General features: G+C 38.1%; 1 protein-coding gene across 1 annotated transcript in view; it reads right to left on the bottom strand.

Moving 5' to 3' along the window:
* DNAH11 (dynein, axonemal, heavy chain 11) overlaps window positions 1-12,878 on the bottom strand; it is a 342,929-nt gene that overhangs the window by 321,309 nt on the left and 8,742 nt on the right. Inside the window, exons 6-8 of the mRNA XM_012659401.1 lie at window positions 10,630-10,841; window positions 4,102-4,335; window positions 2,775-2,942 (exon numbers count right to left, since the gene is read on the bottom strand). Coding sequence (XP_012514855.1) covers window positions 2,775-2,942; window positions 4,102-4,335; window positions 10,630-10,841 — 614 coding nt within the window. The remainder of the gene's footprint in view (window positions 1-2,774; window positions 2,943-4,101; window positions 4,336-10,629; window positions 10,842-12,878) is intronic.

Below are 12,878 nucleotides of genomic sequence, written 5' to 3'. Positions count from 1 at the left end.
GCCCCAATGCCCGGCATGCAGCACTTGCTCAGTAAATATCAATTGGCTCTGATTAACAGAAACTAAGTGGAACCAAGGGGTTGCCCTCAGGAAAAAAAGCTGCAATCTTTGCTTATATTCCTGATGCATGTAGATGCAAAAGTCCTCAACAAAATACTAGCAAACTGAATCCAACAGCACATCAAAAAGACAATACACCATGATCAAGTGGGTTTTGTTCCAGGGATACAAGGATGGTTTAATATACATAAATCAATGAATGGGATTCATCACATAAAGAGAATTAAGGACAAAAACCATATGATCATCTCAACAGATGCAGAAAAAGCATTTGATAAAATCTAGCATCCCCTCATGATATTATAAAAACCCTCGACAAACTAGGCATAGAAGGAACATACCTCAAAATAATAAAGGCCATACACAACAAACCCATAGCCAATGTCATACTGAGTGGGGAAAATGGTATCTGAGGAATTTTATTTCATCAGAAACACCACAGAACATGAGCAGGGCAAAGCTGGTGAATCTAGTATCACTGGACTAGCCGTTTAACATAAACAATGATGAAAGCAAGTGTCTTCTTCCCAGAATTGTCTAGATCTCAAACAGTTCTTTAGGAAGATGTCAATGAAAATACCTAAATTAAACTTTCCATTCAATATTAATAATTAAGAAACCCAAAATCATTTTTATGGATACACCTGAGAAAATCCCCACTCTATAAATGAACCACAGCAGAAGAACTTTTGCCCTACCAATAACGGCTGATTAATAGGCTTGAGATTCATGGAAAGAGAAATAAATAACAGCAGTTCAAAAAGCAAATTACCACCAATCATTTAATTTACTGGAACATATTTAAACCCATTTCTATACCAAAGTGCAGGATGGCCAATCATGACACACTCCCTGTTATATAAGCACTGGCATGCAGTCAGAGGGGTGGTTGGACACACGGGGGCTTATGCAGCAGCAGGGGAAGGACATGGGGTGGGTATGTATTCATATGTACATACACATGTATGCATGTACTGTGTTGGAAGTAGTTTGCTAAAATAATGCCTCATAAAAATTACCAACTGATTTCATCATAAAATCAAAGTACAATGAGCTCAACTGAAAACCACCAAAATGAACAGCTTATTAACCAAAAATATATAATTGCAATATTTTGAGGCAACAATGATAACCAAAACACTTTTTAAAAAAGCAAAAGTCTTCTTCATCATAAGTATACTGATGAAGTGCATTTTTAGTTAATGCATGTTTTAATTTTAAGGAATGACCAAAGTCAAGGAGCTTCTAGATTCTATTCTAAGGCAAGATACTCAGATAGGAGGATAAAGGGGAACTTCAAGGAAAGGTTATTGATGTCTCCAACCAGACCTGGAGATCAGAGGTAAGCCTTCCCCATCTTATTTGCAAAGTGAAATGGGTCTCCGAAATATTATACAAATACCCAGCAGTTACATATGTCAAAAGCAAATGAATTTTCTATTCCTACACGTTCATGACTCTGCAGGCTTTAGGCAGAGGCAGGAGTAAAATCAGGACCTTTGGCATTGCCAAGGCAGTGACATCAGTTACACCTGGACAAGTTCTCTAATCCTGACACCCTGAGAACCTGCCAGGTTTTGTAACTGTGAGGAAATCGAGACTCTCCCGCTACTCAAACGTCCCCGAGGGTCTTAAGCAGGCTCACTTGCACATTCTTCCTCTACCAGTTCATTCGAATGGACTGTCATTGGCCCCCCTAAGAGTCCCATTATGAACACACTTACTGAATGCCTTCCAAGTAGCAGACATCTTACAAGGCTCTGAGAGTGAGCTCAGATTATTTATCACCACGGTTTAAGGTTCCTCTTATTTTTCCACAAATTATAGGGCCCTGGTTTAGCACTCACCTGGTGAAAACTCCCTGGTTTTCACTCACCATAGCAGTGCCTTCCATTAACTTCGTGTCTTCAAATTAACCACAATTTAGAGGAATTAAGTTTGCTAACTATATCCTTATAAAGCAAACATACTCTACTTGCACATTTCAAAGAATCGATTATTTGACCAAACATAAACATGATAACGAATAAATTCACACTCCATATAAAAAAATGAGGATGAGCTAGATCTTTCATTATTTTGTACTTGGGCTTCACTGTGCATGGCAAATCACTAAAACGAAGCTATTTTTACCCTAGAGCTGTAGGGATGCTTACAGGCAACACCCTGGCTACTAACATGCTGGAAGTGACAGAGAAGCAGCTTAAATTGGAAAACTTTCCCCTGTTTCCTGAGGTTGAAAATGTGAAATTATGAACAGCTCTAAAGAATAACAAAAATCATGAGAGACAACAGACAGTTAATAATAGATGTAATGGATGGGATGAAACAATTAATGAATGTTCAAACGAACCAAAAAATAATCCAGTGATTCAGGAAAAGGCTAAAATAAAACACGAGGTTACATGGACATCAGATAACCAGATCTAAATGAGTTACTGGGAAAAGTTCCTTTTCAATATACACAAACAGGAAATAAATCCAGACTGAGGTCCAGAGTTTATTAGACACAGCTCTAAGCTGAAAATGCAAAGGCATTTTCTGGTCCCTGATGTAGCACTAAGTAGCTAAGAGACCTCAGGCAAGTCATTTAGCCTCTGTTGGTCCTAGAGAGGTTGGACTGAATGATCCCTATTTCCATTGCAACCTACTCTCCTTTTCAGCTCTTAAATTATAGGATCCTATGAAATGAAAATGCAAAGGTAAAATATTACCATGTTCTGGCAATCAGATGGGTCATAAGTGCTCTGTTTAAAAACTTTACAGAGTTCCATAAATTCTTCACTCATCTCGTGGATTTGTTGATTTAAAATTGCTCCCTTGGCACCGCCAAATTCCAGTCTTTCCAGCTTTTCGAATTCCAATGTGGTCACAAATATATCCTTTGTAAAAACACAGTAAAGAACTTTCTACCATCTTAAGAATATTTTAAAATTTCAAATCAAGAACATTTTCAAACATTCAAAATTGACATCAATGGACACATGACAGAAAATAAATGTTAATGATTTAATTAAACAAAGTAGCTGCTAATTTTAAAAATCACACTCCCATCTTCATATTTACTAAATTATCCAGTGTGGAGGGAGGACAGGCAACCCCTAATTCACCATAGCTAGACATATGACTCCCCTAATTGAATACTCCTAATTGGAAGTCAGATCCCCAGATAATATCCAAAACTCATATTCTCAGCCACCTACACTTTGCAGTGAGTCAGCTCCTTTACTGAAAGGAACCGAAAAAAACGGGAAAGAAACCCCCTCAACAAGGATTTGGCATTCAGAGACATTAAGAGGCATTCATGCTGATGAAGTCATGAGAATTTTCAAACCAAAAAGCTCTGATTTCTAATGAAATACAACAAGCCTTATATCAACAACAAAACCCAAAATTCTTAGAAAGAGCTTTACAAAGAAAATAAGGCAGTGTCATCAGTTCAAATGTTGTTAAAAACCTTAGCCAGTAGGGTCCATATAAGAGGAGAGAGTGTGTGTGTATTCATTTAATTTTTGGTTTTTATGTATTTAAAAAATATTCATACAGAGTACATATTTCCATGTTTTATTTTTACCGATGGTTTTAGTATTTTTATAGCATAGTACATATTTATACCTTAAAAGATAGTGTGAAATTTTAAATTATCAAATAGGCTTTTAGGTACGGATCCCAATTTCAAGCATTAAACACACAAGGGGAAAGTGGATTCGTGTATCGGGGATTAATTTCCAGCTTCCCGATCTGCAACTGTCTTCCAGGAGCTTAGTAAATTCTTAGTAAAGTCAAGGGTCACTGATATGTAAAGAGATTTACTTCTTACACTCAGTGTAATAACAGAATCACAACTGAATTTTTAAAAAGTCAAATTAAAGCTTTCAAAACTGTCCTTATAGCATTGGCCTGGTGAGCTCTCTTGAGAATCACTAAAAAAGAGACCTCTCCCCTATGACTGAGAATAAACTATCCCGTGAATCATATGAAAAGCCATGGGCTTTTTGAACCCACCTATAATATGAATAAACAAAGCCAATAAATGAATACCTCTATTTTCATTAAACGATCAAGAAACTTGTCAAATCTGCAAAACACCAGATGAGACTGGAAATCCCATGGTCTGAGCTCCTTATTTCCCACGAAATAACTTGCCAATCTTTTTCTATAGTTGAAAAAAGAATTTTTGAAAGTCTTTAAGATGTTAACAGCCACCTGCACCTTTTCCAGCGAGTCCTCAATTTCTCCCTTCAGAAGGTCCTCGGGTGAAAGGTAAGCTACTGCCTAGGATTTAATGAAAGGAAACAATGGTCAAAACATGTTTAATAGTTTTCTTTTTACTGTAACCATCTCTGTTTCAATGGATCATTTTTAAATGCCAACGTCAAGAATAAGGCTAGCAATGCCTTGAAACACAAAACACAAATTCTAGAAATTCAGACACTTGGGCTTTAATGACATACTTGTATAAGTTAGAATAACATACAGGAGACCCTAGTATTTCTGGATTTTTCCATTTTAGCAATGACTACATTTTTGCTAAGCCTCATAGACATGACACTTGTGTAATCTGAATTTGCATGGTTATTCCTACCAGCAAATATTCTGGGCAATTACTTTTTCATATAAAGAAATACAAAAACTGGCAGGAGAAATCTATCTGAACATGGATTTTTAGAATATGGTCACTTTACCTGGTAGTACGGGGTCACTTGCAAAGATGAGAATGAGCTGTTTAGACGGGTATACCATTGGACATTCTTTTAGGTTAGCAAACTTATCTCTTCTAGGGGCTTAAGTAGCATTATAGGACATACAGTCTAGCTGAGATATGGCACATGAACTAGTTTTAAATAGCGGGAAAGGAAAGGAGAGAAAGCTAAAAATAAAAGACAAGCAGATCTGTGTAGCGCTGGATAGACTCTCCGGGCACCATCAACCAGCGCTCCCGGTTCTTCCCTCCGCATATTTGTTATGAACATTCAGAATTCCCCTCTTCACGGAACTGAAGAACCTACAAATTCTGAAGGTTCTTTTGTATACTATTTCTTCCTGATGCATCTTAACCTCATGTAAATTATATGATTGAATTGTGTGCTTTTAAATTTTGTGGTTGCTTAGAAAGGTGTTTAAGATCTCCATGGAGAGTGCAACAAGAGCCATTGAGTTCAACATAGCAGATGGAAGGACTGCGTTTCTAAATGTAGACATATGACCCTCCATCTCCTATCAATGGCAACACTTTTCCATGCAATATAGACTCTGTGCCACAAATCTGTAATGCAATAAGAAAAATCATTCGTTTAGAGTCTAAAACCCCTACTGGTAAGAATCCTTCAAGTTCTAGCTGTAGATTCCCAGCCCATCCTCTTATTTCCCGCTCAGATTGGACAGAAAATTAACCTCTACATGAAGGCTGCTAATATCTCACAAAAGACAGGGAAGAGAACCACCAGTAATCCCTTAGGAGTTTTAAAATAGTTTACACTTTGGTAATGGTATATGATATAGTCCATAAACATTTATCTATATGATTTTGTTTGTTTGAGACAGGGTCTTGCTTTGTCACCCAGGCTAGAGTGCAGTGGCATCATCATAACTCACAGCAACCTCAAACTCCTGGGCTCAAGTGATCCTCCTGCCTCAGCCTCCCAAGTAGCTGGGACTTACAGGTGTGCAACACCATGCCTAATTTTTCTATTTTTTGTAGAGACAGGTCTCAGTATTGCTCAGTCTGGTCTATATGTATTTTTAATAATAAATGTGTCCTGTAAGCAAGCTGAAAAATCCATGGAGACGACTCAATTGCCTTCTGTGTTTCGGCAGTCCCATTATCTAATTACCCACGTTTAAGATAACACCCCGCACGGGACAAACCATCCTTCTGCTCATCCCTGTGCTTCCTGGCTGGCCCTCACATAGATGAGACAGTCACAGCCAACTAACTTTCTGTTCATACAGCAAGACCTCCTAAGACACGCTTATAGTATTTAATGTCCTACATGAGAAAACCCTGTCTATATCCTCGCATCGGGCAGCAGAGCATGTGGAGAAAAGCCCCACAGGAGTCGGGGGATCTGGCTGGGACCCAGGGAGGGGCCACTAACCACTGTGTGACACTAGCTACCTTGTCTCAGAGGAACTGTTGCCTTATCTGCAAAATGAGGATGATGAATTAGGTGAACCTTAAGATTCCTTTTAGCTCATAAGCTCTGAATTCTTTTCTGCCTCTACAGGCTCCCTCTGGACAGACCAACCCACACCAGCTCTGCCATCTCAGACTTAATGGTAACAGAACAAGCAAAAGGCCACTAGATTTAGGATGAACTGGTCCCCTTTTAGAGGTCTTATAAACTAAAATACTGCTAACCCATTTATTTATCAATAAGTCAATCAATTAATTAGCAACTAACCAATTTTCCAATGATACCATGTTAGTTTGATGCCTGTCTCCCTGCTGCTGCTTCTCTATTCTTTCCATATACTTTTATGGATTCTTTCTTTTGCTCAGTCCTGACACCTCTTCTCCACGCTTGACTACTCAGACTTAAACTCTTCCTCACCTAAGATCTTGTAGACAATGTCCATAATAGAAATACCAAGCCATGGAATAGACAGAAGGGTGGGCCCAGAGCCTTTATGACTCACAAGGACCAGGGAGCCGAGTCAGGTCACCAGAGAAAAGAGGCAAGGCATTAAGACAAGACCCCATTACCGAAGCTTGTGTGTGCTATCACGCAAGGTGGCCAGATGATGCCTTTTACATGTGTGGTCTAACTGATGATGTTAATGGTCACTGTTAGAAAACAAGTGAAGAGAAACACATTTGCTTTTAAAGTAACAAAGTTTTCTAAGTATGACTGGGATATCAATCATAGGGGTGTTCACATAATGAAAATGAGCAAAGCAGATCAGAAACAGCAGCAAAGCGTGAAGGCCATGGTCACCTGGACAGCACCTGATCCATCTAAAGGGGCACCTGAAGCTCTAGGCATTGACTGTGCCAATGGGGATGGCACAGCTAGCGTGACTAGGTCCCTGACTTTTCTGTGGAGGCTGGAATGCTACAATTTAAATGAAACCTATCCAATTTAAGTATTAGCAATCATTTTTTTAAGTTAAAAAAATTAAAAATATTGCATTGATCTATGGGCCAAATGTAGCTGATAGAACGCCAGCTTGTGAGCTCTAATATTAATACATAACATACAAAGGGTTCAAATTTTCACAAAAACATTAAGATCAATAAATTCATGAAAGCAAAGGTCATGTAGGCTACAGGAAGAAATACAATTATAAAGAACATATATACTACTCAGCCACCAAAAGGAGTGAATAATGTATTTTGCAGCAACTTGGGTGGAACCGGAGGCCACTATTCTAAGTGAAATAACCCAGGAACAAAAAACCGAATATCTCACGTTCTCACTTATAAGCGGGAGCTAAGAAATCGGTGTGCATGGTCCTACAGAGTGACTTCATAGACACTGGCGACTCAGAAGGTATGAGATAAAAAATTATCTACTAGGTATAACGTACACTATTCAGGTGATGGGTATGTTAAAATCCTAGACTTCTCTACTACGCAATTATCCATGTAGCAAAAAACCATTTGTATCCCCACGTCTATTTAAGTTAAAAAAAACTTCTAAAAAAAGAACATATAAAATGTGTAATCACACATATCACACAAAGTACAAATTAAAAAACGACCTGGTACCACTATTTACCTAATAAATGACCCCAAATTTTTTTTTCTTCTTTTTTCTTTTTTTTCTTTTTTTTTTTCCACATTTTTTTTTAAAAATGGTAATGCTCAAAGCTGGCAGATTATAGTGAAACTTTTTTACACATTGATAATAGCAATGTAATTGATATAATCTTTCAGAACAAATTTGTAAATATTAAATATTGCTCAAAAGCCGTGAAAAGATTGTACCCTTTGATCAACATTAGGAATTTATATTAAGCCAAGTATCCAAGTCAAGGAAAAGGATCTTTGTACAGTTTTTTTCTGAATATTATTCATAATGAAGGAGGCTGGAAGAAACCTAAATAGCAATAATAAAATCATTGTTCAAGAAGCTAGTAAAAATGCTGTATTATGATAAAATACATAAATGCATGTAAGCTTGTGGGAAAGGAAAAATCAAAAATGCTGAATTTTAGGGTGCTAGAACTGCAGGACTACTTTCATTGTTACAAATGTACAATAAGAATATTCCATAATTATCATTAGCACACCATGTATTTTGTTATAATTAGAAATAAAAACCTTTATTTTAGAATATAAAGCATAGTATAATGGATAAGAACTCCATCACTTATTGGCTGAGGGAACTTAGGAGAGTTAATTCTCTGGGCTTCAGTTTTTTTCATCATAAAATGAAGCTACTAATAGTACCTATGTCATAGTGTTGTTATGAGGATTTAATTTTTGAATTTTTGTAATAGGCTTATAAAAGTTCCTGGCAAAATAGTAAGTACTATACAGTGTTTGTCAAATAAATATCTAAAATGAATAAAATTAGCAAACAATTGGAGAGGAGGAAGAGTTTAGCTCTTCAGGGAACCTAGCTGTGCAAGTTGGCTCATTGCTGATTTTTTTTTTTTTTATTCCTAACATCTTGGGGCAGATTTATTACAAAGTCTGGGACCTGCCACATGGAGAATCAAGGAAATCAGGTCAATGAAACCTTTGAACAGAAGCCAGACTAAGGAACAAGAGCAGCTACATTATTTTTTCAGGAGCTTGGCACACTGGCTGTTGACACAGGATAGGGGCCAGGTTTACAGGCTTAAAGGCAAGAGATCGTTCTTATAAACCATCTCTACCAGAGAATGGCCACCTCTGGGGTTGATCCATTAACAGGGCTCTGCAATGAAATAGTTTTAATTATTCTCAAGACAAGGGTCCCTAAAAAAGAGTTTGGAAGAAGTGAGAGTTACAGTTGTTGACCCTGCAACAAGGATCATGGTGTTTTGCATGGAGATCCAAGCCATTAGGCCCAGGGCACTTGCCTAACAACAGAGCAAAACTGAGTTTGCACAACAGAGGAACAGAAACAGAGCAAAATCAGAAGAGATGATGATAAAATGTAAAAAGAACCTAACCTATTGTTATCTCCTATCGATAGCCGCAACTAGCTTGTAAGTCAATAGTTTCGACAAAGGAACAAAAAAGGAGCTAGCTTTTATAGAGCCTCTATTAAATATCAAGCACTACACTAGACAGTTCACTTACGTTCTCTCTTTCGATGCTCCCAATAGCCATGGACTAGGCATTAACCCCACTGATAGACAGAGAAACTGAGGCTCTGAAAAGTAACTTAGCTTCCCCTAAGTGGTTCAATTATTAATAAATTTGAATCCAGGTGGGTCTGAGTCCAAAGCCCTTCCCACACACCACTCCATCTCTTTGGAAGCAGACAGAAAGCAAAAACAAACTTTAACAACTCAACATCATACTCCAGAAACTCTAAATTGCATGTCTGCGGCCCTGTCCTCTAGTCTGGCCTTTCCTCCTAACTTCTTGGGGAAAATTGAGCAAATAATATCATCTTTCAAGTCTCCCTTAATTCATCTGAAAAATATCTGAATTGTGTCCCTCCAAATTGATATGCTGAAGGCCTAACTCCCAATGTGACTGTATCTGAATATACAAGTCTTGAGGAGGTAATTAAGGTTAAATGAGGTTATAAAGATGGGGTCCTAATCTGATAGGACAGTGGCCTTATAAGAGGACACACTGAGAAGGCAGCCAGCTGCCTGCAAGCCACGAAGTGGGCCCTCACCAGAACCTGGCCATGCTGATGCCCTGATCTCAGACTTCTAGCTTCTAGAATTATGAGAATATAAATATCTGTTGTTAAGCTGCCCAGTCTATGGTATTTTGTAATGGCAGCCTAAGCAGACTAAGACACACTCCCAACTAAGAACCACTAGATTATGTGGCATCCAAGTATCTCTTCACTCCCAAATTATGTAATATTCTCTGGTACTGTGGACACAGAGGAATCACAGTTCACATGGAAAGGATAAGAAAGCAGAGGCAGGTGGTCCGATCGTTTTTTTTTTTTTTTAAATATTTTACAAGTTGGGTAAAAAGTAGAGAAAAATTATAAAATATTTTTAAAGATAACAATGAATCAGAATTCTTTCAATACAATTCCACTACTGTTTTTTGGTTTGGTTTGGTTTTTTTGCCAGATTCTCTTAACTTACTTCACTTTCCAAAAGACATCTATCAGCCAGTGTTCCTGTGAAAACAGAAGGGAAGGCTACAAAGAAGGTACTATGCAGATCTGTCTTTTACTGGAAGCTGTCATAAATGTCTTTGAAGAAATGTAGGCTATTGAACAAACAAAATCCAGCAACAACTTGTCCTTTGATTGTATCTGACTTATTTCCTGAACTCCTTGTTACCTGGCCTTTGTTACCATAAATGTCCTTTCAAGGGAAAAAAAGAAAGGAAAATGGTGTTCTTACTGTATACTATAATTATTTATTCTTCACTAGTCTAATAAAACCTACCTCATGGCAATGATTCTTATCGTTCCTATTTTATATGCTCCATACCTGGTCAATGAAGAGATTACAAAACTCTTTCAATAAAGCTATAACTCGAGCAGGGGTGTTATAAAACTTGGAGTGACTCCAGATCAGACAGATGGTATGAAATAATGGGGCGATCAATACACGAGTCCGTGGAAATTCCGTCTCCTGGAGACGCTGAATGTGTCTCCTCAGAGGTCTCAGGTGCAGTTCCACATCTTGGGCTTCGAGGAGAGCTGAAAAGAAAGAACCATCATTAATGGGATGCAGTCCTCCTCCTTCTAGAGTCACTTCACAAGCAGAAGAGACAGAACTATGTAAAACAACACAGCTACACTTAAATGTTGTCATATTTCCTTTTATATTACTTATCACACAATCTATACATGAGAAGTTTGGAAGATTTTACTGTCTGTCTATAACTCAGCCATTCGGAAGAGCACAGGTCTGGTTACTTACATAGCATAAATAACCTGACTGAAGACCCACCAGGAAAATACCCTTGGAGTCTAAAGAAATTTACTCAACCCCATGGAAACTATAAGAATAAAACATCTCTGCGATGTTGTCACTTTATGGCTTGGGTTACAAGCTTCACCACTAGAATGTTAATTCCTCTTAGGTACTTGGTATAAGTACAGTTGAATTGTTTATTTTTCATTGTATATATGTACTGGGTACAAAATGTTATATGTATGAAATGTGGAATGATTAAATCAGTCTCATTAACATATCCATCAGCTCAAATGCTTATTTTTTGTAGAGAGACATTTGAAGTTTACTCTTAGTGGAGTTCAAGACCAGCCTAAGCAAGAGCAAGACCCCTGTCTCTACTAAAAACGGAAAAATTAGCCAGGCATCATGGCATGCACCTGTAGCTACTTGGGAGACTGAGGCAAGAGGATTGCTTGAGCCCAGGAGTTTGAGGTTGCAGTGAGCTACAATGCCACTGCACTCTACCCAGGGTGACAGAGCAAGACTCTGTTTCAAAACAAAAACAAAAACATTTATCTTATACTAACACAGAAAAAAAAGTACCAACAACTTCTCTTTATTGAGGACATACCTACTATGTGCCCAGTACCTTGTGTAGTGTTTATGATGCCCCTAATCCAGTGGTTCTCAACTAGGGGAGATCTTGCCCCCAGGGGACATTAGACGATGTCTAGAGACATTTTTGATGGTCACATTTTGATGCTGCTGAACACCCTACAATGTGTAAGATGCTCCCTTACAACAAAGAATTATCTGGCCCAAAATGTTGATAGTGACAAGGTTGAGAAATACACCCACATGGCAATTCTGCAAGGAAGGCGTTCATATGCCAGTTTGGCCAATGAAAAAACAGAGGCTTAGCAAATTTAAGATGCTCAGTAAGCAGAGTTGGGACAGGAATTCAGATCTGACAGAGCCCCTGACCCAAACAGTCCCTCCTTACCAACACCCTCTTTCACGCAGAATTCATGGAGAAAACCCTAAAGAGATATCAAAACATTCTCAAAGTGAATTAATTTTAAATATTTCCTAACCTTGCAAATGTCACAGAGGAAAAAAATAAAAAGAAATGTTTTTAATGTTAGAAATGAATGAAAAAAGCCATTTGTCTGTATTACCTCTAATTTTATTATTTAAAACGTCAGTATATGCATATCCATATTTGCTTAGGCATGCACAAAGAAACGTGAACAGAAATCAAGAAACTGGGGAGGTTGTTATTTTGGGGCAGAACTGAAACTAGATAGTAAGAGGGCAAGGATGAGGAAGAGACTTTTAGCTGGATACCTTTTTATAACTTCTAGTTTTTATCAACATGCATTCATTACCTATTTGAAATCCAAGCAAACAAATCCTCTGCTCTGCATGTTTAATCTTCACCAAAACTTCGTCAGTGACTTTGAGTGCTTGTTAGCTAAATACGGGGTAGATAGCAAGCACGTTCAGAGATTTGAACTGGTGAATAACTAATCATAGTCCAACTCCTTGATTAGAAAATCTCTACCCAGGGTTTTCATTTATTCTCTGCTCAATACAAAAGGCCTTCCCCCTCCATACACACATTCTAATTAAAACTGGAGCTGCTTGGGCAGGCATCTCCCATATACCAGACCCACTAAAAGCAATTCAGTATGGCTGGAGAATAAAGCACAAAGGGTGAGATGAATTTATCATTAGAAGAGCCAAGAACAATCACGTTATGGACACGCTCGTGGTGGAAGGGTGGATGTCCAGGTTGAGCAGGCAGGGGCTGGATCACAAGCAGATCGTGACATCGA

Source organism: Propithecus coquereli, unplaced genomic scaffold (assembly GCF_000956105.1).
Source record: "Propithecus coquereli isolate 6110/MARCELLA unplaced genomic scaffold, Pcoq_1.0 Scaffold61, whole genome shotgun sequence".
NCBI classification, from domain to species: domain Eukaryota; kingdom Metazoa; phylum Chordata; class Mammalia; order Primates; family Indriidae; genus Propithecus; species Propithecus coquereli.
The sequence above is the reverse complement of the archived record's forward strand: the minus strand, read 5'-3'. Positions and strand labels throughout refer to the sequence as shown.